The sequence below is a fragment of the Canis aureus genome, chromosome 10 (genome assembly GCF_053574225.1).
Source record: "Canis aureus isolate CA01 chromosome 10, VMU_Caureus_v.1.0, whole genome shotgun sequence".
In the NCBI taxonomy this organism is placed as follows: Eukaryota; Metazoa; Chordata; class Mammalia; order Carnivora; family Canidae; genus Canis; species Canis aureus.
The window spans coordinates 64,613,291-64,637,764 of record NC_135620.1 but is presented as its reverse complement, the minus strand read 5'-3'; the positions used below and the strand labels follow the sequence as shown (position 1 = coordinate 64,637,764).

At 41.5% G+C, this 24,474-nt stretch overlaps 1 protein-coding gene across 7 annotated transcripts in view; it reads right to left on the bottom strand.

Annotated features, from left to right (window-relative positions):
* Nucleotides 1-20,274, bottom strand: part of RAD23B (RAD23 nucleotide excision repair protein B) — a 47,084-nt gene extending 26,810 nt beyond the window's left edge. Inside the window, exon 1 of one of the 7 annotated variants that reach the window (XR_013388250.1) lies at nt 16,941-17,144. Coding sequence is in view for 5 of the 7 variants with exons in the window: in XM_077912812.1 (XP_077768938.1) it covers nt 16,941-17,006 (66 nt within the window). In the remaining 2 variants the exon portion in view is untranslated. Of the gene's footprint in view, nt 1-15,206; nt 15,363-16,612; nt 16,652-16,940; nt 17,145-20,253 lie in introns of those variants that run through there. The other 6 variants (XM_077912815.1, XM_077912812.1, XM_077912816.1 and 3 more) reach the window with 6 other exon arrangements.
* Between the last annotated feature and the right edge of the window lie 4,200 nt (nt 20,275-24,474).

The following is a 24,474-nucleotide window of genomic DNA, read 5'->3' as shown; positions in this document are numbered from 1 at the left end:
CAGTCTCATCTACAAAGTAAGAGGAATAGGAACAGATGATCTTGATGGTCTCAGATTCCTAAAATTATGTAACAATAGGCTCATTATAAGGTATTTTGAAAATGAGTCCAATCAATTTCTGAAACTAACTGATCAGAGTGGCTGAGGAGTAAAAGAGGCAAGAAGAAATAATGGAACTAGTTTCATTACTTGAAAGGCACAAGAATCAAGAGGGAAAATTCTATTCCTTCTATTTCCCAGAATACTTCTAAAAATTGTCTAAGTTGATAGTTCTGAGCTTTAGGTGAAAGACTGCCTGATAGGGATACAAAAAGAGAGTACTAGTTTCATTACTTTAAAGACACAGGAATCAAAGAGGAAAATTCCATTTCCTTCAATCTCCCAGAATTCTTCTGAAAATTGTCTAAGTTGATAGTACTGAGCTTTAGATGAAAACTGGTAAGATATAAAGAGAAGGTTCCTTTGTACAATTAAAAAGCAACAATGTATCTTCCAAAAGAAAAAAAAGACAGTAATGCTTATACAGCTTTAAGTACATTAACATACACAATTTCACATAATCTTCAAAACTCTGGGACAAATGGGGTTATCCACTCAATTTTATAGATGAGGAAGAGAGGTTTAGATCTCCTCTCCAGGTCACAGTGCTACTAAGTAGTAGCTGAAACCCAAAACAACTTTCTGATTTCAAGCTTTAAAGCAGAATATTTTGCACACACCATATAAATTACCCCTCGTTGCACTGATCCTCCTGTAATGAGTCAACAGCATCACCACTATTCTGATGTTCCCCAAAGTAGAAATACATCACAAGTATCTAAGTCCACTATTTTCTATTGTTCTGAATTTCAAAAGTTAAATTAATACAAGTAACAACTTTTAAAAAGAAAGCACTCAGAATCTGATCTCAACATCAGTAAACTCAGGCTATAAATTCCATGGCCTTTTTCAATTTCATATACTGCTCTTTATCAGATGATAAACTGTCTGCTATGTGTGTTTCAGAATAAAGAAGTACAAGGACTTCATAACTTCCATAATGCTACAGCTGACCCTTGCTTTAAATTATATTTATGTTGACGGTTCTGATTTTACTTATACATTCAACTAGCAGTTCATGATAAAATCAGGAAATAAAAGATACTATCCAAATTTCTAAGATAAAATAACTTAAAGACTATTTAGTTGGGATGCCTGGGTGGCTCAGGGCGTGATCCCTGGGATTGAGTCCTGCATTGGGCTGCCTCCAGGCAGCCTGCTTCTTCCTCTGCCTGTCTCTGCCTCCCTTTCTGTGTCTCTCAAGAATAAAATCTTAAAACAAAACAAAACAGAACAATAAAGACTATTCCCTGCACTGCTATGGATGCTAAAGCCTGGAGCAGTGATTCTCTAAGGTAGGGTTGGGAGGCCATAAAGGCTCATAAATCTCTAGTGGGTGGTCTGCAAGGTCAAAAGACATTATTTGCCTTTTTTCCATCCTAATTTTCTCACAAATATATACCTGAGTTTTCCAAAGACTACAAAGCATGTGATACCAAAAGACTGAATACAGAAGTAAATGAGAATCGTTCTTCTATTAAGCCAAACATTAAAGAGTTTTGCTGGGGTGCCTAGCTGGTTCAGTCAGTAGAGCATGGGACTCTTGATCTCAGGGTGGGGAGTTTTTTTTCTTTTTATAATTTTTTAAAAGATTTTATTTATTTATTCATGAGAGACACACACACACACACACACAGAGAGGCAGAGACACAGGCAGAGGGAGAAGCAGGCTCCATGCAAGGAGCCCGATGTGGGACTAGATCCTGGGTCTCCAGGATCATAACCTGGGCTGCAGGCAGCGCTAAACTGCTGCGCCACCAGGACTGCCCTCAGGGTGGGGAGTTTGAGCCCCACACTGGGCATGGAGCCTACTTAAAAAAGTTTTGCAAAACAATAAAACAATGCCTTCTTACTGCTTTTTGTTTGGGAAAATAATTTTTTATATAAATAATTATAAAATTTATTGGGTTTATTATCTGTAAAAGATCATTTAAAACATTTCTCAGTTTACTTTCTAATACAGTAAACACAAGCACATAAACAAAAGCTATTTTGGAGTTCTCAATAAATTCTAAGTGTATAGGGTCTTGAAAACAAAAATTTTGAGACCTGCAATCTTCCACAGTAAATGACTTGCCCAAAAGTCAACTGAGTGATGGCAAAGCTCAGTTAGAGAACTCTGCGGTGAATAATAAATTTCCTTCCACATACTTCTTTCTTCAGAGAGGGAGAGAAGATGCAATATTTGTAGCTCTGGTGGCTTGGTTTTTTTAAAAAAAAAATTCACAAATGAATTATAGACCATATGTGTTACCATGAGTGAATTTAGTTCTCAAAAAAGTACATAATGGTATACAACACAGCAGTTGTTCAATTAATACTTGAATAAATTAATAGAGCATAGAAATATGTGAAAAAAAACCAGAAAGATAAAGAAATATATGAAGCAATAAATGAAAGAAATAAAAGAAACAGAAATCTCATTCTGCACAGGTCAGGATATATGGGCAAATAAGACAGACTTAGCTGATATGTATATACAGTTTCTATCCGATAAAAATTTTTTTCTAGCACCGATAGAATATATAGTTTAAAAATGTAGGCCACAAAGACCTATATTTTCATATAAGCCTAAACAAATAATGGACCCACTCTCTAGTTCTATCAAAGAGGGAGGAGGGGACAAAAAAACCTTAGAAGTTATAAAAAGCAGAACAACAAACACCTCCAACCATTTTGCTCCTAAGAAACCAAACTGGTGATTAAAGAATATTAAGAACATAACAATGAGATCTCTACAGACGTCAATACCTGTATGATTTGGCCAAAAAAGGTAATCACAGACTAATACTAAAAGTGTTTATTATTGGAGCACCCGGGTGGCTCAGTCAGTTAAGCATCTGACTCTTGATTTCAGCTCAGGTCATGAATGATCTTGAGGCCGTGAGATCAAGTCCCATGTTGGGCATGCTGGGCATGGAGCCTGCCTGGAATTTTCTCTCTCCTTCTTTCTCTGTCCTGCCACCCCCATTGTGTAGTACTCTCTCTTTAAAAAAAGTGATTATTAAACAAAGAATGAAAATTAAACAAAGGGCAGCCCCGGTGGTGCAGCGGTTTAGCGCCGCCTGCAGCCCAAGGCGTGATCCTGGAGACCCTGGATCGAGTCCCACATCAGGCTCTCTGCATGGTGCCTGCTTCTCTTCTGCCTGTGTCTCTGCCTCTCTCTTTGTGTCTCTATGAATAAATAAAATCTTTAATAAAATAAAATATATTAAAAAAAAAGAAAATTAAACAAAGAATGAAAATTAGTAAACCAAGCACGGAATTCAAATAGAAATAAGACAAAAAAAAAAAAAAAGGGAAAAATGCAAATAAGTTAAGAGAAATGGTAGAAAATAGTTCTGTGCCAACAGAAAAATGGGACAAATAACAGGGCAGCAATCCACAGGTACAGTCAATAAAAAGTTCAACCTTATTAGCAATCAAAAACACAGTTTTTAGTCAGACATGATTATGCACCGTAACACTGGAAAAGACAGCCTTAAATAATTCTTGGGGTGTTAGCACCAAATGTGAAGAAATACACTCTTAGAATGAGAGTATCAAATAAATGTAGTATTTAAGGGCAATACACCAAAGGTCAACATTTTTCAGGGCAGGCCATTCAATCCAGCAATACCACTCTGGGTTATGTATCAAACAAAAAAACTAAACTAGATTTTAGAACTGGGTGCACTGACCTATCCAAACCTCATTGTTCCTAACCTCAACACAATGATCTTTACGTTCAATCTATTTAAGTCATCTAACCACAATACACAGGCTGAATCCTGTCATTCTAAAACTGCCCCATCTTAGAAATTATAAGCACCAACTGCTTATTCCTACCAGCTCTCAATACTGTTCACTAAACCTGGTCTTGCATCTCATTAATAAGACTTTGGTCACTAGAGCTTCTATTTTCATTTTGATCTTTATTGCCAGCTCTATTCAGCACAGACAACAATGCCATGGCTTCTATTACTTTTCTTCCTATTATCAGGCATTCTTGTCTTTTTGCTGCTCCTGCCAGGCAAAATTCCATATTTGGACATAACTGAATTTATTTCTATCAGTACTCAATATAAAATTTAGTTCAACCACTTCACTCCTACCTCACTTAGCTAACAAATTTTATCCTTAACTATCCAACCCCTGCCTATCTATTTATAGCCAGTCTTCTAAATGCTGAAGAAAATGAAAGCTACCCTAAATCTTCTGTTCTTGTGGTTCTCCTCCATTCTCCAAAAGGGAATTTCAAACCTGCACTCTTCTTTAAGTATGTTTCCCAACACTACCCTACCCCTGTCCCCTCAGATGACCATCTTCTACTTCATTCAAAACATAGATTATCAGAGAAACTCACCATCCAATTTCTACCACCAAAAGGCCATACTTTTGTTTTGCAACCAGATTCACCTAATTTCTTTCTCCCCTATTAAATGAAAAAGGTATCCCTCTCTTTCAAACCTAATTCTTTCCACCTGTCCCCTAGTTCTTCTTCCAGTGTTCTTCAGTACTTTGCTAGATTCATTGTTTCCTACCCTCCCCCGGCTATATTTTCAACCTCTTCCTCAAAGCCAGTTTATTTTCATTCACACTTATACAGACCTAATTTTCTGTTATCTTAAAAACAAAACAAAAACTTCATAAGCCCCCCATTATTTGTTAGCCCTACTCTCCTCTGCTTAGTCTCAGGCATTTTCCCCCCCAAAATTAACTACACACACTGTAGTATTTACTCGTAACACCATACCTATTACTCAACTACACACTGCTGACAGAAGCATGGACTTTATCCTCATTCTGCTGCTTATTTTCTCCTTATCCCCATGATTCCATAAGACTGCTCTTACCAGTATCACTGAATTCAGCAAAAAAATCATTACCAGACACTTCTTAGTCCTTCTCTACCTTACTTGACTTGTCACATTAAACAGTACTGGCCAGTCTCTCCTGTTTACACAGTCTTCCTTTGATTTCCATAAGGCCATTCTCTTTTGGATTTCCTCCTGTCTCTCTGTTCATGGCTTTTTGAAATCCTCTTCCTTGGCCAGCCCTTTAAGTGCTACTCAGGGTCATGCCCAAGGATGCCTTTTGTTCTATATAAACTTCCCAGATAATCCATCTCCTCTAATTTTAATAACCATCCAGGTGTCATTTCTATCTCTAGCCCAGCTCTCTCCTTTAGTCAAGCATACCTAAATGTCTACTTGACATCTTTACTGGATATCCCACAGGCATGTCAACATAATATATTTGCTGAAAGAAGGTTTCTAGACTAGTCTAAATCTTAACCTCATCAGATTGAACATACTTTAAAACAGCTTAAAGGGATGCCTGGATGGCCCAGCAGTTGAGCTTCTTCTGCCTTTGGCTTTGGGCGTGATCCTGGGTCCTGGGATGGAGTCCCACATCGGGGTCCCTGTGAGGAGCCTGCTTCTCCCTCTATGTCTCTCATGAATAAATAAATAAATAAAATCTTAAAAAAAAAAAAAACAGCTTAGAGGGAAAGGCCTTCTTTCTGGATGTTGCAAAAAAAGAAGAGGTTGTACCTATCTGCACATGGCTTCTCTTGTGAAGGCTATGACCAGCAGTGGATGCAGTTATGACTCCTTTAACTGTGCTGAACCCCCTGCCAGTGCTATTTCACTGAGTAGTGAACAGGATGGATCTAGAATTGATCACTATAGTCCCAATACATAACCAAGGCTATCCTTTCATTCTCCTAAACTTTCCTCTTGCTGTTTATTTCCCCCTAAAGAGTGAGAGATTATCATCAACCCAACCCTATCAACAACTATCAAGAAATCAAACCTTTTCCCTAGTCGCATACTTCTCTTATGAAATTGTGTGCATTTTAAAAAGAACATACTCTGTATCTAAGATTAAACATGGTTGACTTGGCTTCTTTTCTCCCCCAAAAGGGAGATAATTGCAATAATAATAGACTAAAAGTGCCAACACAAAAGCTGATCCCAGTTTTCATGGGATGAAAAACATCCCATTCCCATGAGGTACTTATCTCTTCCACATTCCTCACATCAAATCATTCATCCAGTGGTTCCAACTTACCATCTAATTATTTCCTTTAAAAAAAAAAAAAAAAAAAAAGGTCATTCATTCATTCATTCATGAGACACACAAAGACAGAGGCAGAGACACAGGCAGAAGGAGAAGCAGGCTCCATGCAGGGAGCCCAATGTGGGACTTGATCCCAGCACTCCGGGATCATGCCCTGAGCTGAAGGCAGATGTCTAAACCCCTGAGCCAGCCAGGGGCCCCACTTATCTAATTATTTCCTGATGTGTATATTACATTGCATCCCCTGGCACTATCACAGTTCAGGCCAATAGCCATTAAAAGTAGTCTTCTGCATTCAATAAATTTAAGTTGTACATTTCAAATATTAAAATAATGTCTTACAAATTATATCCCTATGATAGTAACACGATGTTTTCCACCTCAGTCTTCTTTTCTTTCTTTTTTAAAGATTTATTTATTTATTTATTCACGATTAGACCGAGAGAGAGAGACAGAGAGAGAGAGAGGCAGAGACACAGGCAGAGGAAGAAGCAGGCTCCATGCTGGGAGTCCGACGTGGGACTCGATCCCCCCAGGATTGTGCCCTGGGCCAAAGGCAGGTGCTAAACCGCTGAGCCACCCAGGGATCCCCCCACCTCAGGCTTCTTACACAGCACTTTTGCACAAGATTTCTAGGACTACTGCTTGTTGACTAGGTTTACAGCTGAATATTCATGATAACCCAGCTTCCTCAATGTTACTCTATGTTTTCCTTATTTATGCTGTAACTTTGTTGTTCCTTATTATTGTTATAAGTCATTAAAAGAATCATGCAAGCTTTAATGGGTAGCCCTGAAATACAGAGGCCGAGTAACAGTTCATGGGTGGTATGTACTTACCACAGTATATAAAGAGCTTCATAATATGTAACTCATTTAATCTGTGCTATATATCTCTTATTTGAATCTTGGCTAGTTACTGATGTGGAAGTTGGTATTTGTGAGCATCGATGCAGGCAATTTTGAGGCAATCTGCCAGCCTTTGATCCAATAATTCTACATCTAGAAATCAATGCTAAAGATGTACCACACAAATACTTTAAAGATACATGAACAGGGGCTCGATCCCTGGGTGGCTCAGTGGTTTGGCGCCTGCCTTCGGCCCAGGGTGTGATCCTGGAGTCCGGGGATCAAGTCCCGCATCAGGGCTCCCTGCATGGAGCGTGCTTCTCCCTCTGCCTGTCTCTGTCTCTGTCTCTCTCTCTGTCTCTCATGAATAAATAAAAATCTTAAAAAAAAAAAAGATACATGAACAAGTGTACTACATTACCTTTTAAAACACTGAAAACAACCCTAAACATTCAATGGTAAATACATTATTGTACATGCATTCATTTATATACAATGCAATACAAGAACAATCACTATACATGTAAGGTATTCACTGACTGCATGCACGTATGAATGACATATTTATAATTATCTTTAAAGGACAAAAGTTAGTTAATTTTTTAAAAAACATAATGCAGTTACATTTATGTGTTACATATAAATTAAAAAAATGTCTAGCAGCATATAGAGACCATAATAGTTATTTAAACTAGCGTAATAAAGCCGTCTGCTTTTTTATATACTTTATAGATAACAAGGCTGGATTACTTCAGTAATGTAAGGGAAAATTTATTAAAAGAAAAAAAATTCACAGCACCCCCCCGCACCCCGGCATTTCTTACTAGTATTATACAATACACTGCAATTTTGAAAAGAGTCTTCATTAAAAAAAGAAAAGTCTGGGGCGCCTGGCTGGCTCAATTGGTAGAGCATGAAACTCTTGATCTCAGGGTCTTGAGTTTGAGCCCCACACTGGGCACAGAGATTACTTAAAAAAAAGAAAAAGAGAGAGGTCTGAGGCCATAGTCTAGTACCTAGCTAAATTTTGAAAAATAAGAGCAACCCAAATTTGCAATTAACCATTAGAAAAAGGAGAGTCCCAAAGCAGAAGGATTTCATAGATTTACACTGTTGGGTAATGCTTTTTTTTGATCCCTTGGGTGGTACCATTCCATTTGAGAAAGTAGGATAGGTATCAAGGAGTATTTCCTGGATTCCTCCCTCAAAGTAGGTTCCTACTAATTCTAAAAAAAGAATGGATTATGTAGAATTAGCTGGCTCTAGTGCAACAGGAAAAATCTTCCCACTAGATCCAAGAAATAAAAGAATGTAGCAAAAGAAATTTTTTAAATCACTGAGAGTACAGTATTGTGTGAATAGACAGTAAATAAAGCCATAAGTTCTCATATTATTATTATGATCCAAAAGGCTATGATTTTAAAATATAATCTGAGGGGCCCCTGGGTGGCTCAATTAAGCATCTGCCTTAGCCTTGGGTCATGATCCCAGGGTCCTGGGATGGAGCCCTGCTCATCCCAGGAACCTGCTTCTCCCCCTTCCCATTGCCCCTCCCCACCACACGTGCTCTCAGGCTCTCAAATAAATAAATAAATAATCTTTAGAAATAGATAATTTGAAATCCAGAATCTATTTTTTCCCAGACACTATGATCTTTTTCAACAAGATTAAAACAGACACAGACTTTGAAAACTAAGTAGAAAAAGTAGGTATCTTAAGATACCTGTAATTTTTAAAGTTTCTATATAGGCAGGGAATGGATCTAACACACTACAAAGAAGCCACCTACCTAATTCAACCAAAAGTGTGAGGAGGAGGAAAGGAGAGAGGGAGTGACACAATTTTTATACACCTGTTGAAGTACTTAGGACCTGTTCATATATATTAGCCAATTGTAGCCAATCTATCTCCTCTGCTTGAAAACGTTTACGTAATGTTTAAAGGGTTTATAAAGTTCATTGAGTTATAAAATTAGCTCTTGGAGACACTACATAAGGAATTTATCCAAACTTACAGGAACAGATGGTGTGATGTCCTTCAGCAGGATTCTCTGTGGTTATGGCAAGCTTAAATTTAGCACATTTCTTTCCAAAAGTAACAGAAATTTTATACATTACCTATCATCTCATAATTTCCAAACTAAAAAAAAGCAGAACACCACTCTTAAAAACTCTGAAACTGCTGATTTCATCAAGTTGACACAATGAGAGGATACCACATCCACACAAACGTTTTTTAGAAAAGATAGTGAAAAACATTAATCAAAATAATGAAAATTGATGAAAGCAGGATTTATTTAAAAAATGCATATTTATTTTTAATTTCACAATTCACTAAAAATTTTGAAATCCATGATCTCATTTGATTCTCACATCAACTCTACAAGGCAGGCTTATTACTACTCCTATTTTACTAAAGAGAAAATAGATTTAAGTGCTCAAGGACACAGGACAACTATAAAATGGGAAAAAACTCATGCCTAGGTTAGCAGTAGTGTAATGTATTTTAAAGAGAGCAAGATGTAAAAACAAAGAGACTCAAGAGCTACCCTTAAGTTTTGCTAAGAGCAAAATGGGAAATGAGGGAAATGAGGCAGTAGCCATAGAGGGATATGGAGACAAGAGAGGGTTTTGTTAAGATGGAGGAAAATGAATATTCTAGAATGGAAAAATCAATTAGGCAGACGAAAGAAGAGGAAAATAGATGGAGTGAGGTCCTTCATGGACGACCAAGTATAGGATATAGAGGAAAAGTAGAGGTATCAGCCTTAGCACCACCCACAACAAAAGGAGGTAGCTCTGGTAGGACTCTGCAAAAATTCTGTCCCAAATTGTTTGTATAGTCAGTTAAATCTAAAATCTCCAAAAAATCTAAAATCTAGGGTTATCAGCTGAAAACAAGGAAATTATATAAAATCTGCCTACGACAGTATAAGAGTTAATGGGTAAAGTACACTTATCAGGCAGTACAAAGGGCCCAATTAAAGTTAACGTTCATGAATTTTAAGTGAGACAAATCAATGTGGCTTCTAGCTTCACAACTGCAAGCACAAACAAAACTGAATGTAATCACTTTTGGGGTTTTCCAAGCAGAAACAATGAAATGACAGTGGGACCATGTTGTCAAGCACGGTCATGGTTTTCTGTGTATGCCCTCAACCTCATAAAACCATCCAAACAACTATTTGAAGTTAGTACTTTCAGTGGCAGTACTCTCATTTTAAGATGAGGAAACAGGCACATAATTGGGTAACTTGTTCAAGGTCACAGAGCAAGTACTACAGCCAGGACTGAAACTCCGGCAGCCTGGCTCAAGAGACATGCTATGCTCATCCTTGCAAGAGAGTAATTATAATCACTGACCCTATTTTAGCTGGTCAAGAGTGGAGGCAGTAACATGAAGGGAGGGCCAGCAAAACGAAATATGGATCAAATGAATTATACGTCTCGTTAGAACTGGAATCAGAGGAAAGGCAAAGTAGAATACTAAAAATAGATTACTGGGAATGGGGGAATAGCTACAGCTTTTAGTAATAAGATCTAGTAACCAGTTATGGGACTGAATAATTGAGGTAGAGTAGAAGGAAAGATCACTGGGTGAGAGATTAAGGAATACAAGACCAGAGTATGACCAAGACTGTCTTTCACAGATACTGAAACTACCAAAGCCATTGACTTTGTGCTGGTGGCAAGTTAGTAATCACACTGGCATTCATTTCTTCTTTCTAAAATGAACGCTATTAACGTATTTTCCATAATTCTGGTGTAGCTTTCTTTTTAAAGCAATGTCGTTCACATGCTGTGAACCTCAGAATTGTGATCATTTTACATGGTTTTGACAGAGATAAAGGCAGCTACATCAGGAAAAATGACCATCAAGATAACTAATATATGTCCATAGTTACTATCTACACTTCCCCATCTCCCATTCATTCTTCAACCCAATCAAACATAATTTATGGCTTCACCATTCCATGGAGATTACTTGTCAGGGTCACTAATAACCTCCAAGATGCCAAAACCAAAGGGCATGTCTTTTGAATTCTCAAGCATTAGATACACTTGATCCTTTCTTTTTCTTTGAAACATTTTCTTTTCCTGGATTCTTCTCACCTCAAAGGTTCCTTGACTGACCTCTTCACTATTCAATCTCCACATCCAGGCTTCAATTCTAGGCCTCATCCTATTACCTAACAACATTCTCACCATGGTTCTTCAATTCTAATAGCACACAATTAATTACATATAGTGCATAATTTAGGGTTCAATTTTCACAAGCAATGGACACTGAAAAAAGATGGCTAGATCTCATCTGGTCCAAAGGACTGAAGTCAACCACATATGCTGCTTGTTGTCAGGGCTCTATCTCCAACCCAAACTTCTCTCTGGAATTGAGATTCGTAACAAATATCTTTGTCATCTTTACTTGAAAGTAATAGGCATCTTAAACTTAAGTCTTGAGTTCCCACTGCAACCCCAAACCTGCTCCCCTTCCCACCCTCCATGTCTCAGGAAAGATCACAAGTATTCACGCAATTTATACAAAATATAGGTTTAATCTTCAATTTCTCAATTTTCCCCACTTCACCCCTTCAAAAACCCTCAACTCTACCCTCCCAAATATATCTCAAATCCATCCACTTCTCTTCATATCTGTGCTATTTCCCTAAAGCCTTGTCTGTTTAATAAGACTACTATACAAGCCTAAGTCCCTGCTTTTGCTTTTCCTCTTGCTTATCCTACTATCCATTTTCTATACAGCAGTTAAACTAACCTTTAAGATCATAAAAGAAATTTTTCTGCTCTGCTTAAAATTCCCCAAAGGCTTCCTATTTTACCTCAAAAACCTCCTGCTTATTACAAAGTCCTATAGACTCTGGCCCCTTGCCTAACTCTGATCTATCCCCTCTCTTCTCCCTCACCTACTAGATCAGCAATACAACCCTTTTTTGATTCCCAAAACAGTCTCAAAGATCTTTTCCTACAGAGATCACTCTTCCTCATCTGAGTACTTATTATTATTCAGATCTCAGTTTAAATGTCACTGTATTCAAAAAGGCCTCAATGACTAGTCAATTTAAAAGTAGCCACCTAGTCATGCACTATCACGTTACCTCACCCTATTTCAATTCTCTACATAGCTCTTAGCATTATCTGATTATTAAAATTTGTTTTTTAATTGATTTATTCCATTGTAATATATGCACTGTAACAGGACAAGATTTTTAGTAAGTACTCAACAAATACTAAATAAAGGAACCAACATTCAAATATTGAGGGATCACTAAAAGAATGTATTCAAATCATTCAAATGAGGTTTATTAAATGCCCACTATGTGCTAGGTATAGGAAAAGCAAAACTCTGGCAGAAACCATGCCAGATTTCCCAGGTACTTTCCGTGTAATGTTTTATCAATATGCCAAGAAACCTTAATTTCATCTTTGTAATGGAGTATTTTTTTTAAGAGATGTTATTAATTTATTTTAAAGAGGGAAAAACATCTCAAGGAGACTCCCCATCGAGCATAGAGCCCGACATGGGGCTCCATTTCAGACCCTGAGATCATAACCTGAGCCAAAACCAAGAGTCAGACACCTCAATGGACTGAGTCACCCAGGAGCCCCTGTGATACAATATTTTAATACATTTACTCTTAATGTTTTAATAATCTAGGAATCTTCTATAACAAAGTACTATCTCCTGCACAACTATATTAAAGCACAATAAACCACATTAGGAATAAGTGCTAATAAATGATGGCCAACAAATATATGCAGAGCAAGTACTAATAATATTTTACAGCATAATCACAAATATCATACAAATAAATCACAAACCAAAGCAATTGTTTACACATTACTGTACCGTACACTAAGTGTACTACCTATAGTAACTGAAACTACTGTATCTTTCTAATTCTTTTATCCAAAACTTCCAACATATACACACAGCTCTGATGTCACTTTATGTACTATTATAATCACATTTCAGCTTGTTCATTTAAGTCTCATCTCAAATATACTGTTTTTCCACTTATTTAAAGCACAAAACAGTGACAAGGGTTAGCATATTAAAGAATTAAATCTGAGTATCACATACTCTTCTGTGTCATCATTTTTAGTGATACAGTAAGACCTGCAATGTTTACAATCATCTCAATTTTTGTTCTTTAATCTACCTGCCCTTACTTAATTAATGGGTTGACGTAACCACAAAACAGAAAACTAATGGACTTTGGATATAAGCTTTATTTAAAGATTTTAGTTTTTAAATTTTTATTATTTTTTTTTAACTTACTTGACAAAGAGAGAGAGAGAGCGCGCGAGCGTGAGCACAAGCAGGAGGCAGTAGGCAGAGGGAGAGGGAGAAGCAGGCTCCCGTGGAGCAAAGAGCCTGACATGGGGCTTGATCCTAGGACTCTGGGATCATGACCTGAACCAAAGGCAGGCGCTCAATCAACTGAGCCACACAGGCGCCCTGGATATGAGCTTTAAAAAAAAACCTGTGTATCTCATTTTTATCTAAATGTCGTTCCATCACATCACCAACTTTCAGAATTTTTAGGAATTTTATACAATTAGCAGTCCATTAGACATCTCAGAACTCTTTACATAAATTAAATTCCTCCTGTTTTTTTTTTTTTGTTTTTTTTTTAAGTACATTTCTTTAACATAAAACTTCACACAGGGATCCCTGGGTGGCGCAGTGGTTTGGCGCCTGCCTTTGGCCCAGGGCGCAATCCTGGAGATCCGGGATCGAATCCCACGTCGGGCTCCCGGTGCATGGAGCCTGCTTCTCCCTCTGCCTATGTCTCTGCCTCTCTCTCTCTCTCTCTCTCTGTGACTATCATAAATAAATAAAAATTAAAAAAAAAAAACACAAAAAACTTCACACAATTAAGAATATTCTCTTTAAGCAATGGTCTTCCCATCCAATCTTCTCATTTTGTTTCTATATTCTTTTAATAGTTTATATGAAAAAATACAGTACTATTGTAGTAGTAAAAAGACTTTTGCACTGGTTAACCCTAAAGACAGTGCATGGTAATGGTCAAGTAAATGATACAAAATGGCTAATAGGAGTTACGAAAATTTTGGAAGTTGAAAAAAGGGAAGAGAACTTTCAACATTCAAAAACTAAAGCAAACACAAACAATTTAAAAACAAATTCCACTGCTTTCCCCACTTTGTACATCTCCTACTCTACAGCTTTTGAGCGACTAGGTCAATAAGGCTCCCAGAAGACCTACCGCATCCCACACGTACGTGTACTCCTGCGCTGCCACTCAAAGACCACTAAACATATACATGTTAAATGAATCACTCCCAAGATTCCTCTTATCTCAGTCTTTTCTTGCTCATTCATTTTTGCTCCTGCTCATCTCAAGCTCATGAGAGTTTCTATACTGGCCACTTCAAGTTGCTTAATTTTCTTTAGTTCCTTCTAGGTAAAAATCAAACAAGGAGAAATGTTTGAGTAGCCAAAATCGAGGTCTCAGAGAGCAAAAACTATTCATTTAATGTGGATCTCCCTACAGGTCTCACTAAAATCCTATTTTCTCCCCTTTATTTTAGAAAGACCTAATGTCTTCGGTTACTTAGTTTCACAACAAATTAGAAACAAGACACCTAGATTCTTCCCATATTAATATAACTTTCATTGTTTCTTTTCTTACAGGAATTTTACCTAAAATATAAAAAATGGATATTAAAAAAAACACTGTAAACATTTCTGAAATTTAAATCTGTTAAAATAAAATCCTACGAGGGGTGCCAGGCTAGCTCAGTGGGTGGAGTGCAGGATTCTTGATCTCGGGGTTGTCAGTTCGAGATCCCCATGCTGGGTGTACACATTACTTAAAAATAAAATCTTAAAAAAAAAAAAAAGGAAATCCTACAAGTCATTTTAATGTAAATGCTCCATACCTCACTGATGAAATGTTTTTATTTCTTGCTCCAGACTAACAACTTTAGTTTTTATACTTAGCTACTACAATATATTTAGACAAATAGCAACAAAAAGCTGAAAAAGCCACTCTCTGTAACAATGATCTTTCTGAAAACACACTTTTAGAAGTATATTTATAAATCATTTAGCTCAAGACATTCCTTGGAAATAAACTGGTAAACAGCAAATAGAATTAAGAGTATATCACAAACACAATATTGGCTCTAAGATAGTCAATGCACAACTTGCCTCAAGAGCTATACAAGTATCACAGAAGATTCAGTGGAGCTGTAGAAAGTCACTGCGTAACTTCAATAAACCCACAGGTATTTACAAAAGCCTCCTTTAGGTTTCAATAATTCTGGAGTTAATTCTGAATGTCATAAACTGGTGAGGTTCCTGTTGCACCGACATTACTGCAAAGAACCAAAGTCAAACAGACTTTTCGTGAAAAGTTTTGTCTGAAAACACTAATCATGACAGCTGTGCTTTAAACTTTCATCCTTTAGCTTATTAGTACACCCTCAGCAATAAAGAAAAATTCAACATGATGTTAGTTAACATCAATCTACGGGTGTTGTCAATTCTGAGGACACTGAAAAGTTTCTCATTTATCACTACTAACTCCTGCACCTTTAAGAACTTATCATAAAGCATACTTTTACACATTCTTGCGGAAGAATTATTCCATGCCAGAGTTCCAAAAAAGATCGGGAACTACGTTTTCTTAAATAACTGAAGATGCACAAAACTTCAAATTAAACGAGACAGGTAAAACCTAACACTATACCCTCACCCAAAGAGTACAGTGTTCCTTAAGGACTGATTTCATTTACTGGCCACCAATTAAATACCATTTAACCCTCCCATCTCTGAAAGGCAGGTAGGTAACAAGTTACAGAGGCACAAATGCAACTGGTCTAGTGAACACCAGGACCCTTGATCTCCACCCAAAACACAATCAACTATCTCTTCTAAAATACAGACGGGCAGGAAAGAGCTGGTTTAAACTTAACATGACAATCTTAACGGTGTACAGAACCACAACCCCAAAACAAAAGCAGATTTACACCGGCGGCCCATTGAGATTCTTGGCATGACGTCGTACTGACTTCAACACAGTGGCGTTTTTGCAGTCACAACTACACAAGAAGGCTTTAAAAGTCCACCACGTGGACTTCGGAGGTCTTCGAGGGTTTCCCTGCGGACGACAATCCAAGTTTTTATTTTCCTTTCTTTTTTTTTTTTTCCCTCCCCTGAAATGTTACCATTCGGGGGCTGAAGAAAAAAAAAAAAAAAAAAAAGAGCGCAGGGTTTCCAGTACCCTACATTGACGAGACTTCTAACACGGGGAGTTATTATTACTCGGGAGTTGAGTGTGAGCCTGGCTCTGAAGGGCTCCAGCACGCGCGCGCACACACACACACACACACGTCTTCACCACCAAGGAGGCCTGGAAAAGTGTGCGATCTGCGTATGGGTGTGGGCTCGGTGGCGGGAGAACTGCGGCTCCCACGCGCGGTCCAAGAGGCTCTCTCTACGCAAATAAAAGGGTCACCGGTTGTGGGGCGCGGCGCGGCGGCGGGGGGGGGGGGCAAAGGACCGGTTCCCCCCGCCCCTGCTCTCCACTCCCGTCCCCGCGCGGCTGACGGAACCTGGATCTTGACCTCACGGCTCATCCCGTCCGGCTGCCGCCTCCCAGACCTTCGCGCCCTAACCGCGGCCACGCAGGGCTGGGGGACGGCGCCGAGCACCGTGGGCGGCGCGGCGCGGCTCGGTCCCCGCACTGGGGCCCGGAGAGGCCGACTGCACCCCCATCCCCGAGGCGGCCCCCGCCCCCGCCCCCCCAGGCCCAGGCCCAGGCCCAGGCCCTCCGGGGCCCCGCGGCCGTGCGCCCCACAAAGCCGGCGGCCGACTCCGAGCCCCTCGCGCGCCCCCGCCCCGCCCCGCCCCGCCCCCGCCCGGGCCCCTGGCCGCTCGCACCGTCTCGTCGGGGTCGATGTCGATCTTGAAGGTCTGCTGCTGCAGGGTCTTGAGCGTGACCAGCATGGTGCCGGCGCGCAGCTGGGCCGCCGGGCCTGCTCGGGCGCGGGCCGCTGGGCGGGGTCTGTGGCCGGGCGGGGGCCCCGGGGTCGCTCCTCGCGCTCCCGGGAGGAAGGCGGTGGGGGTGGGGGCGGGGGCGGGGGTGGGGAGGGGGAGGGGGCTTGTCACCTCCGCCCCGCCGAGCGGCCTCTCCCCCGGCCCCGCGCCCGGGCCGCGCCGCTCCCTCCGCGACCGCCGCCTTCCCCGCGAGCTCGGGCCGCCGTGCTTCCTCACGCGCCGGGCGCCGGCCAGCGGGTCCGCGGGACGCACGAGCGGGCTGTGCGAGCCGAGCAGAGGGAGAATCCGCTACCTCACCACAGGCCGGCGGCCGCCATCAACGTGACTCGCCGAGACGCGCCCCCTCCCCCACCCGAAAAAAAAAAACTGGGGGCGGGGGGTGGGGGGGATGGGGGCCGGGCCGACCCAGCGCGCAGGCGCAGGGTGCGGCGAGGCGGTGCGCAGGCGCGGCGGAGAGCCCCGCCCCGGAAGTGGGGCGGGGCGGGCTGCGGCTCTGGAATGTCGGCGGCCTGGGGCCGGCCGTGCGCAGGCGCAGTCCGGGGCCGTCGCGAGGGCTCGGGGCTTCCCGGCGGCGTCTGCGCCCGGGGCGCGCTCCCTCCCGCCGCGGCGCTCCGCCTACGTCCAGGCTCCTCCCGGCTGCCGGAGTTGCGCAATCCGTAGCCGGGGAAGCGCTACGTGGAGACCGCGCTAAGTGGAAGCCCGAGTGTGGAGGTGGGGCGCTGGAGGGCGGTAGGTTGGGGCGGGGCTTAGGCGGAAGGCTCGGGGCGGCGCGGTGCCGGGGCGCTGGCCGCGCGGATGGGCCTCCGCGGTGGCGACTGTGATGCCCGGGCCCCGGGCCTGCAGACCCCCGGCGGCCGACCGCCCGGGCACCGCGGGCCTAGGGAGGAGCACGGATGCAGGAGGTCACGTTCTCGCGCTGCCCCGTGGACGGAACCGCCCGCCGGCTCCTGTCCCCCGAGAAGTAGAAGGTCACGGTTGCAGCGACTGGATGCACAGCCCCCGCCTCTCCGCGCGTCTCCTCCCGCCTGACCCGGGCGCCCGGGGCTGCAGGGGGCGCCCAGGCCCTTGCCCCCGCCCGAGGGGCCTGCCTCTGCACTCGCTGTGCCCGCTCCCGGGTCCTCCGGGCCCGCAGGCCTGGGGGCTCACTGTCTCGCCTCCTTCAGATCTTGGCTCTAAAGGGCACTTGCTCCGTGAAGTCGGCCCCGACCCTCGGCTCAATAAACCCGCAGCTTCCTCAGCTCCGTTAGCTCCGTAGCATTTACCATCTTCTAGTTACCGCATAATATGCCTATTTATTTGCCATCTCTCTTTTCTTTCTTTCTTTTTTTTTTTTTTTTAAGATTTTAGTTATTTATGAGATACAGAGAGGCAGAGGGAGCAGCAGGCTCTCTGCGGGGAGCCGGATGTGGGACTCGGTCCCAGGGCCACCCCCTCCTCTCCGGGATCACGGCCTGAGCTGAAGGCAGATGCACAACCGCTGAGCCACCCAGGGGCCCCAAATCCAGAATTTTAACCCAAAGCACAGTGACTCCAGATGCATGTGCTCCCAGGTGCTGGGCTGTTCTGCCTCTTACTAAGGTTCCATGTGGCACATTTGACATAAGGTGGGTCCGGTATAAAGGAACGTGACAGTTAGATCACTACCCACGTGACCAATCGCAAACTGCGGCTCTGTGCCATCACCCTGATACAGTGTCACTGCTTCGTTTCTCCCGGATTTAGGAGCTCAGATAGAATTCTTCCATGGGTCGTTCCTGACCAACTTCCCTCTCCACTAACCTGGCATTTCCCCTTTCACTGCGCCCGCATGTCCCTGTATTGTAATTGTCTAATCCTCTGTCTTCTGTATTCCTTTACGTCTACTGTTAGTCACCGCATGATCTCATCTTGTCTTTGGTTTTGAAATACCTCCAGCCTGGACCTGTCCCCTTAGCTGTAGACAGAGTTAGCCGGTTGCCTACACTGTACCTTCACTTAGAGCATATCAAGCATCTGAAGCCTGTCACAGCCCAACAGAACCATTTTTCTCCGGACCTCTCTTCCTCATGAAACCTGTCCCTCTACCATCACCACCCCTCCCTCCCCCACCTTTTAGTTCATGGCACCACCATCTACCCAGGTGTTCAGCCCAAGCATCCAGTCAGCATCCCTGGTAAATTTTTCCTTTTCCTAGTTCCTCACCTACCACATGTAACCCATTATCAAGTCCTGTCAACTTTATTCTCCAGATGATATTCCAAATTCAGCCATTTTCACCATTTCTAATTATCTAACCCTAGGCTAACTGATCCATCGGTATCCTGCACCTGCATCCCAACTGGTGTCTCTGCTTCTTTTCTCCCAGCAGCCTCCCCAGCAGTCAGAGTAGTCTTTTACAACCTATGATGTGACCTATCATGTGACATGATAAATCATGTCACATCTATTCTTAATACCTAATTACACTTAAGAATACAGTTCAAAAAAAAAAAAAGAATACAGTTCAAACTCTTTACCTGGCTTTGAAGAGGTCAAATGATCTGAGTCCTGCCAAATTCTCTGGCTTCATCTTTTTTCTTCTCTCTCCCTTTCATTCACTGTCATCCCTCTGAACCTCATTTCCTTTTTTTTTTAAGATTTTATTTATTTATTCATAAGAGACAGAGAGAGAGAGGCAGAGACATAGGGAGAGAAGCAGGCTCCGTGCAGGGAGCCCGACGTGGGACTCGATCCTAGGACTTGATCCTGGGACTCCATCCTGGGACTCCAGATCACGCCCTGGACCAAAAGCAGGTGCTTAGCCACTGAGCCACCCAGGCCGTCCTCCTCACTTCCTTTCATGCCTCAAACAGGCTAAGCTGGTTCTAACCTCTGGGACTTTGCAATTGAGGTTACATCAGCTTAAAACTCTGTCTTTCTGCATCTTTGAATAGCTAACACCTTTTCATCATTCTGATCCCAGGTCACATTTTATTCCCTTAGGACTTCTTCAACAAGTGCACTGATAAATAATTAATATTAATTGTTTAGGTGAGGCACTATCCACTTTATGTGGATGATCTCATTTGAGTCCCCACAAAACTAAGATAGGTACAAGATTATCTTGGCTTAAATTTTTTCATGGATCTACTTGAAATTATTATTTTTCAACTTGTTTATGGTCTATTTCATATTACTACTCACTTCCCATGTCTGCTTTTTGGACAGAGGAACTCACTTGCATTATTCACAGCTCTTTCCCAAGCACCTCAGTCAGTGCCTGGAATGCAGGTGCTCAGTAGTTTATGTTGACCGAATCCCAACTCAGCTGTAAGCTCCATGAAGCCAGGTGTTGTGTCAATCTTGTTAAGAATGGCATCTTTAGAGGTGAATGCTCAATATATTTGGGCTGAAAAAATGGTGAAGTTACTTTAATCACAATTAATTTAGTTGAAATTTAAGCAGTTGTAAGAAACTTAATCTGAAACCGTTTTATAATTTATTATAGTTTGATTATAAATATATTAGAACTTATTAGAATTCATTTTTATTACAATATTAGATGTATTTGTTATACCTTTATTATACTTATTTGTTATAATAAACCTTTCCTGCTACAACTGCTATTATCTAGCACAAAAAAAAGGGAGGTGAGAGATGCCTTTTCATATTTTAGTGTATATTTTTAAAAATACGTTTTGCTCATAGCAAAATAATCAGCATAGAAAGGGATTCATTGAAAATAAATCCCCTTGTCCCCTTCCTAGAAATAATAATTGTTTTGAATGTCTTTAGACATCTTCTAGATATATACTGGAATATATCCTCCCAGATAGTTGTGGCAACGGTAGATTTTTTTTTTTTTTTAAGATTTATTTATTTATTCATGAGAGACACAGAGAGAGGCAGAGGGAGAAGCAGGCTCCCCACAGGAAGCCCGATGTGAGACTTGATCCTGGATCAGGCCCTGAGCCAAAGGCAGACGCTCAACCCCTGAGCCACCCAGGCGTCCCAAGCAACAGTAGATTTTAAATGCCAATTGAAAGAGTCACCTGACACACTTTTTAAAGTACAGTATTTAAATAAAAAGTTTTTTGTTTTCTTGTAATTTCTGAAAAAACTATATATAGATAGATATAGTCAGATATAACCAATAGCTCAGGTTGGACAGGCTATATGCCTCCTTGTTAGATGTAGTTGCCTTTACCCAGAGTCCCACAGTTTATATAACAGATGATGGGACTCCACCCCCCCCCACACCCCTCCCAATACAAAGGCCACTGAGATGAGAATGCTTGTGAGCAAGGCCTTGTAGGATAGGCCTTGGGCTTCTCCAAGAGCTATTAGGCCAAGATAAAAAGATGGTGGGAGTTGTTGATTCCAAATACTTGGGAACAAGCCAGGTAATTTTTCTTGCATTTTTGGAAATCAGTCAAATGATTTCAGGGAAGAAAATGAGCAAGCCAAGATGCCGCAACTGCTGACTTAGAAAATACTAGGGCAAAAATGCCAGAATTCAAGCCATTCATTCAACAAATCATTACTGAGACTCTCCATGCCAGGAACAGTTCTGGATGCTGGGGATACAATAGGGATCAAAACAAAGTCCCTGTGGAGTTTATATTCTCGTGGGATAGTAGATAAATTGATAATGAACTAAAAAGCAAAGATATTTTTAATCTATGGTGATAAGTGCTTTTTTTAAAAAAAAGCACATGAAGAGCATCAGCAGTGCTCAGAAAAAATAGTTGGTACAGAGAATGTGCCAGATATTCATTCTTTTCCCCATCATTCTTCCCTCTTTGTTGCCCAGCAGTTGGGTGTAAGGAGGCTGACCTATGAACTACCACGACTGGCTTCCTGGGGAATCGCTGCAGGAGATGGGTGTGAGCAAAGAGAGTGAAGTTAGGAATTTATTCTTTGTGGTTGGTAGTGCTCTTGCTACAAGGCTGTACGGTGCTCCTCCAGGGGGCAGAAATATACCCAGTGGGTCACTGGGGGTGGCAGATGGGACCACTCCTGCTTTCCTGCCTTGGTTCCTGGGCCCAACTGGTCCTACTGGGAACAGAATGCCCTATAGGGTTCTCTGATTTCTTGTGTAGATTGCATCCTGGAGAATGAAATCCTCCTGCATAGTATTGCCTCTGAGATGGTACTTTAGCTGTATGATCAACCAGCCATTCATTGCTCTCTCAGTTTGATTCTTCTGGAGAGGGTGGTATATGAGAAGATCATGTGATCACTCCCAAACCTCCAGTGTGAAGTGGGTCCTTTGACTGGATGCTATGATGGGTGGGGTTCCACGTCTGTGGATCAGGTGCTCTGTAAACTCCTGTATGGTGATCTAGGCTAAAGCTCTGCTGGCAGGAAATGTAACCTACCCCAAGAATAAATGTCCATTCTCATGAGAATAAATTGGTCCTCCAGTATGCAAATGTCCCAGTTGCAAGTCAGCTTCCCACCAAGTGACAGTTGATCCTTCAAAGAACAGTACCACACTGAGAATTCAATACTGGTCTCTCTGTCTGTCTCGGACAGTTTGGATAATCAGAGGTGATGATTGTTAGATCAGCCTTCCTGAGAGTTCATGCCAAGAGACCATGCCTAGTCTCCATCTCTGCCACCATGGTCACTCCATTCTTGTGCCCATCATATTTCTACTCTTGCATCTTTAAAGTCTATTCTAAATAAAATAGCCAGATCCGTTCGTTTACACTGCAAAAGCTCCCCGCCTCAATCAGTAAAATCCCATCTTTACAATGCCCTTCCTCCTGTTTATTACTTTCCTGACTTTGTTAGCTACACACTTCCTCCAGTTCACTGTGTTTCAGTTGCACTGGCCTCCTTACTGTCTGTTGAACTGGCCAGGTCCACTCTCCACCACCACTCCCCCTCCACACCCCCCACCCCCACCCCCACCCCACCAACGATCTTTTGTCTTCCTGAAGCACTCTTCTGTAGATAGTTAAATCCTCTCCTTCACTTCCTCCATCAAATCTTTGTTTGAATTTCACCTTCTCAGTGAAACCTATACCGACTCCTTTATCATCCTCCTTAATTTCATAAAATACCCCACACTTCCCCATCTGGCAGTCTCCATGCCCCTTACCCTGCTTTCCTTCTGTCCCCTATTAAACTTACTGTTTTCTAACATGCTACTTTCTTTCTTTATCTGTTGTGTTTCATGTGTAGTATCTGTCTCCCCTGCTAGAAGACAGGGCTCTTTGTCTACTTCGCCCCCTCACATACTTTGAGCACCAGGAAAAGTGCCTGGAAACAGAAACAGAACTAAGTTAATAATGAAAGGAAAAGTGAGCCACCCATGAATAAAAGCAAACTAAAACAAGGTGATACTTTGTGTTAAAATTGACAATTAAGACTGTAACCTCCAGAAATATCCAAAAGTGTATGGGAAAGATATTTTCATAGTTTGCTAGTGAGTTTACAACCTTTTGGGAAGCCATTTAGCAATACAGCTGGTTCTTCACTTCTCAGATTTCAGTTCTATACACTACATGAATATTTCCAAAACTACTTAACTCAGCCTTACTAGCTAACTATGACTTGAAAAGTTGATTTAATGGTGTAGTCAAGCCAGCCAGTGGGGCAAAGGCCTGGCATTCACATGTTTTATGTTTAAACAGTATCATTTACACAACCCCAACATTCCTTTTTCTCATTTGAACTGATTTTCTCATTAGTTTTGCAAGACTAGAAAAACTGTTAGCAATAAATTGTGAAATAGATCTTTCGCTAAAGTTCAATATGTTTAAACAGTTTTGGTTCTTTTGTTTTCTCGTTTTTCCCAGCTCAACTTTCTGTTTCTCATTCAATAGGCTTTTTCATTTCCAGCTATAGTTGATTTTAATTCATGATTTATGTCAAGTATACCTAACTTGTCTTTGGGGCTAGAAACCATAGCTGGCTTTTTGTTGAAGTCATGTTTATTTGTTAATTAGTTTATTATCATTTATCCTGTAGTATTCATTGGAAAGCAATTATATGCCGAGCCCTACCTAGGTCAGGCTGTGTCTGCCCTCAGGAGGTTACTAGGAGAAACAAGTAACTGTGATGTCCTGGCATTGGAGCAGGCTCCAGGAAGGCAGTGAGGCTTGATTAACTCTGGGTCAGGTGGGAGCTGGACACAGGGACTCAGCATCTTTTCAACTCTATCTCTCTTCTACAGCTGGTTATCTAATCTATGTATTGGCCAAAATTCTGCAAATTGTATTAGAATGTTATCTTGTCATAAAGGAAACTGAATAAATTAATACAACTCTGAGCTTTTCTGAGGAAAATTTATTTAGAGCATTTAAAAAACATGTTTTTTAAACTTTAAGTGGAAAGTGTGGGTTCCTTTTTCTTGGACCCATGTTTATTATTTCTGGTTTTGCAATATATGCCTGCTTATGTTTTACAGACTTGTTGCATTATATATTAATTAGGAAGAGCCCCAGGA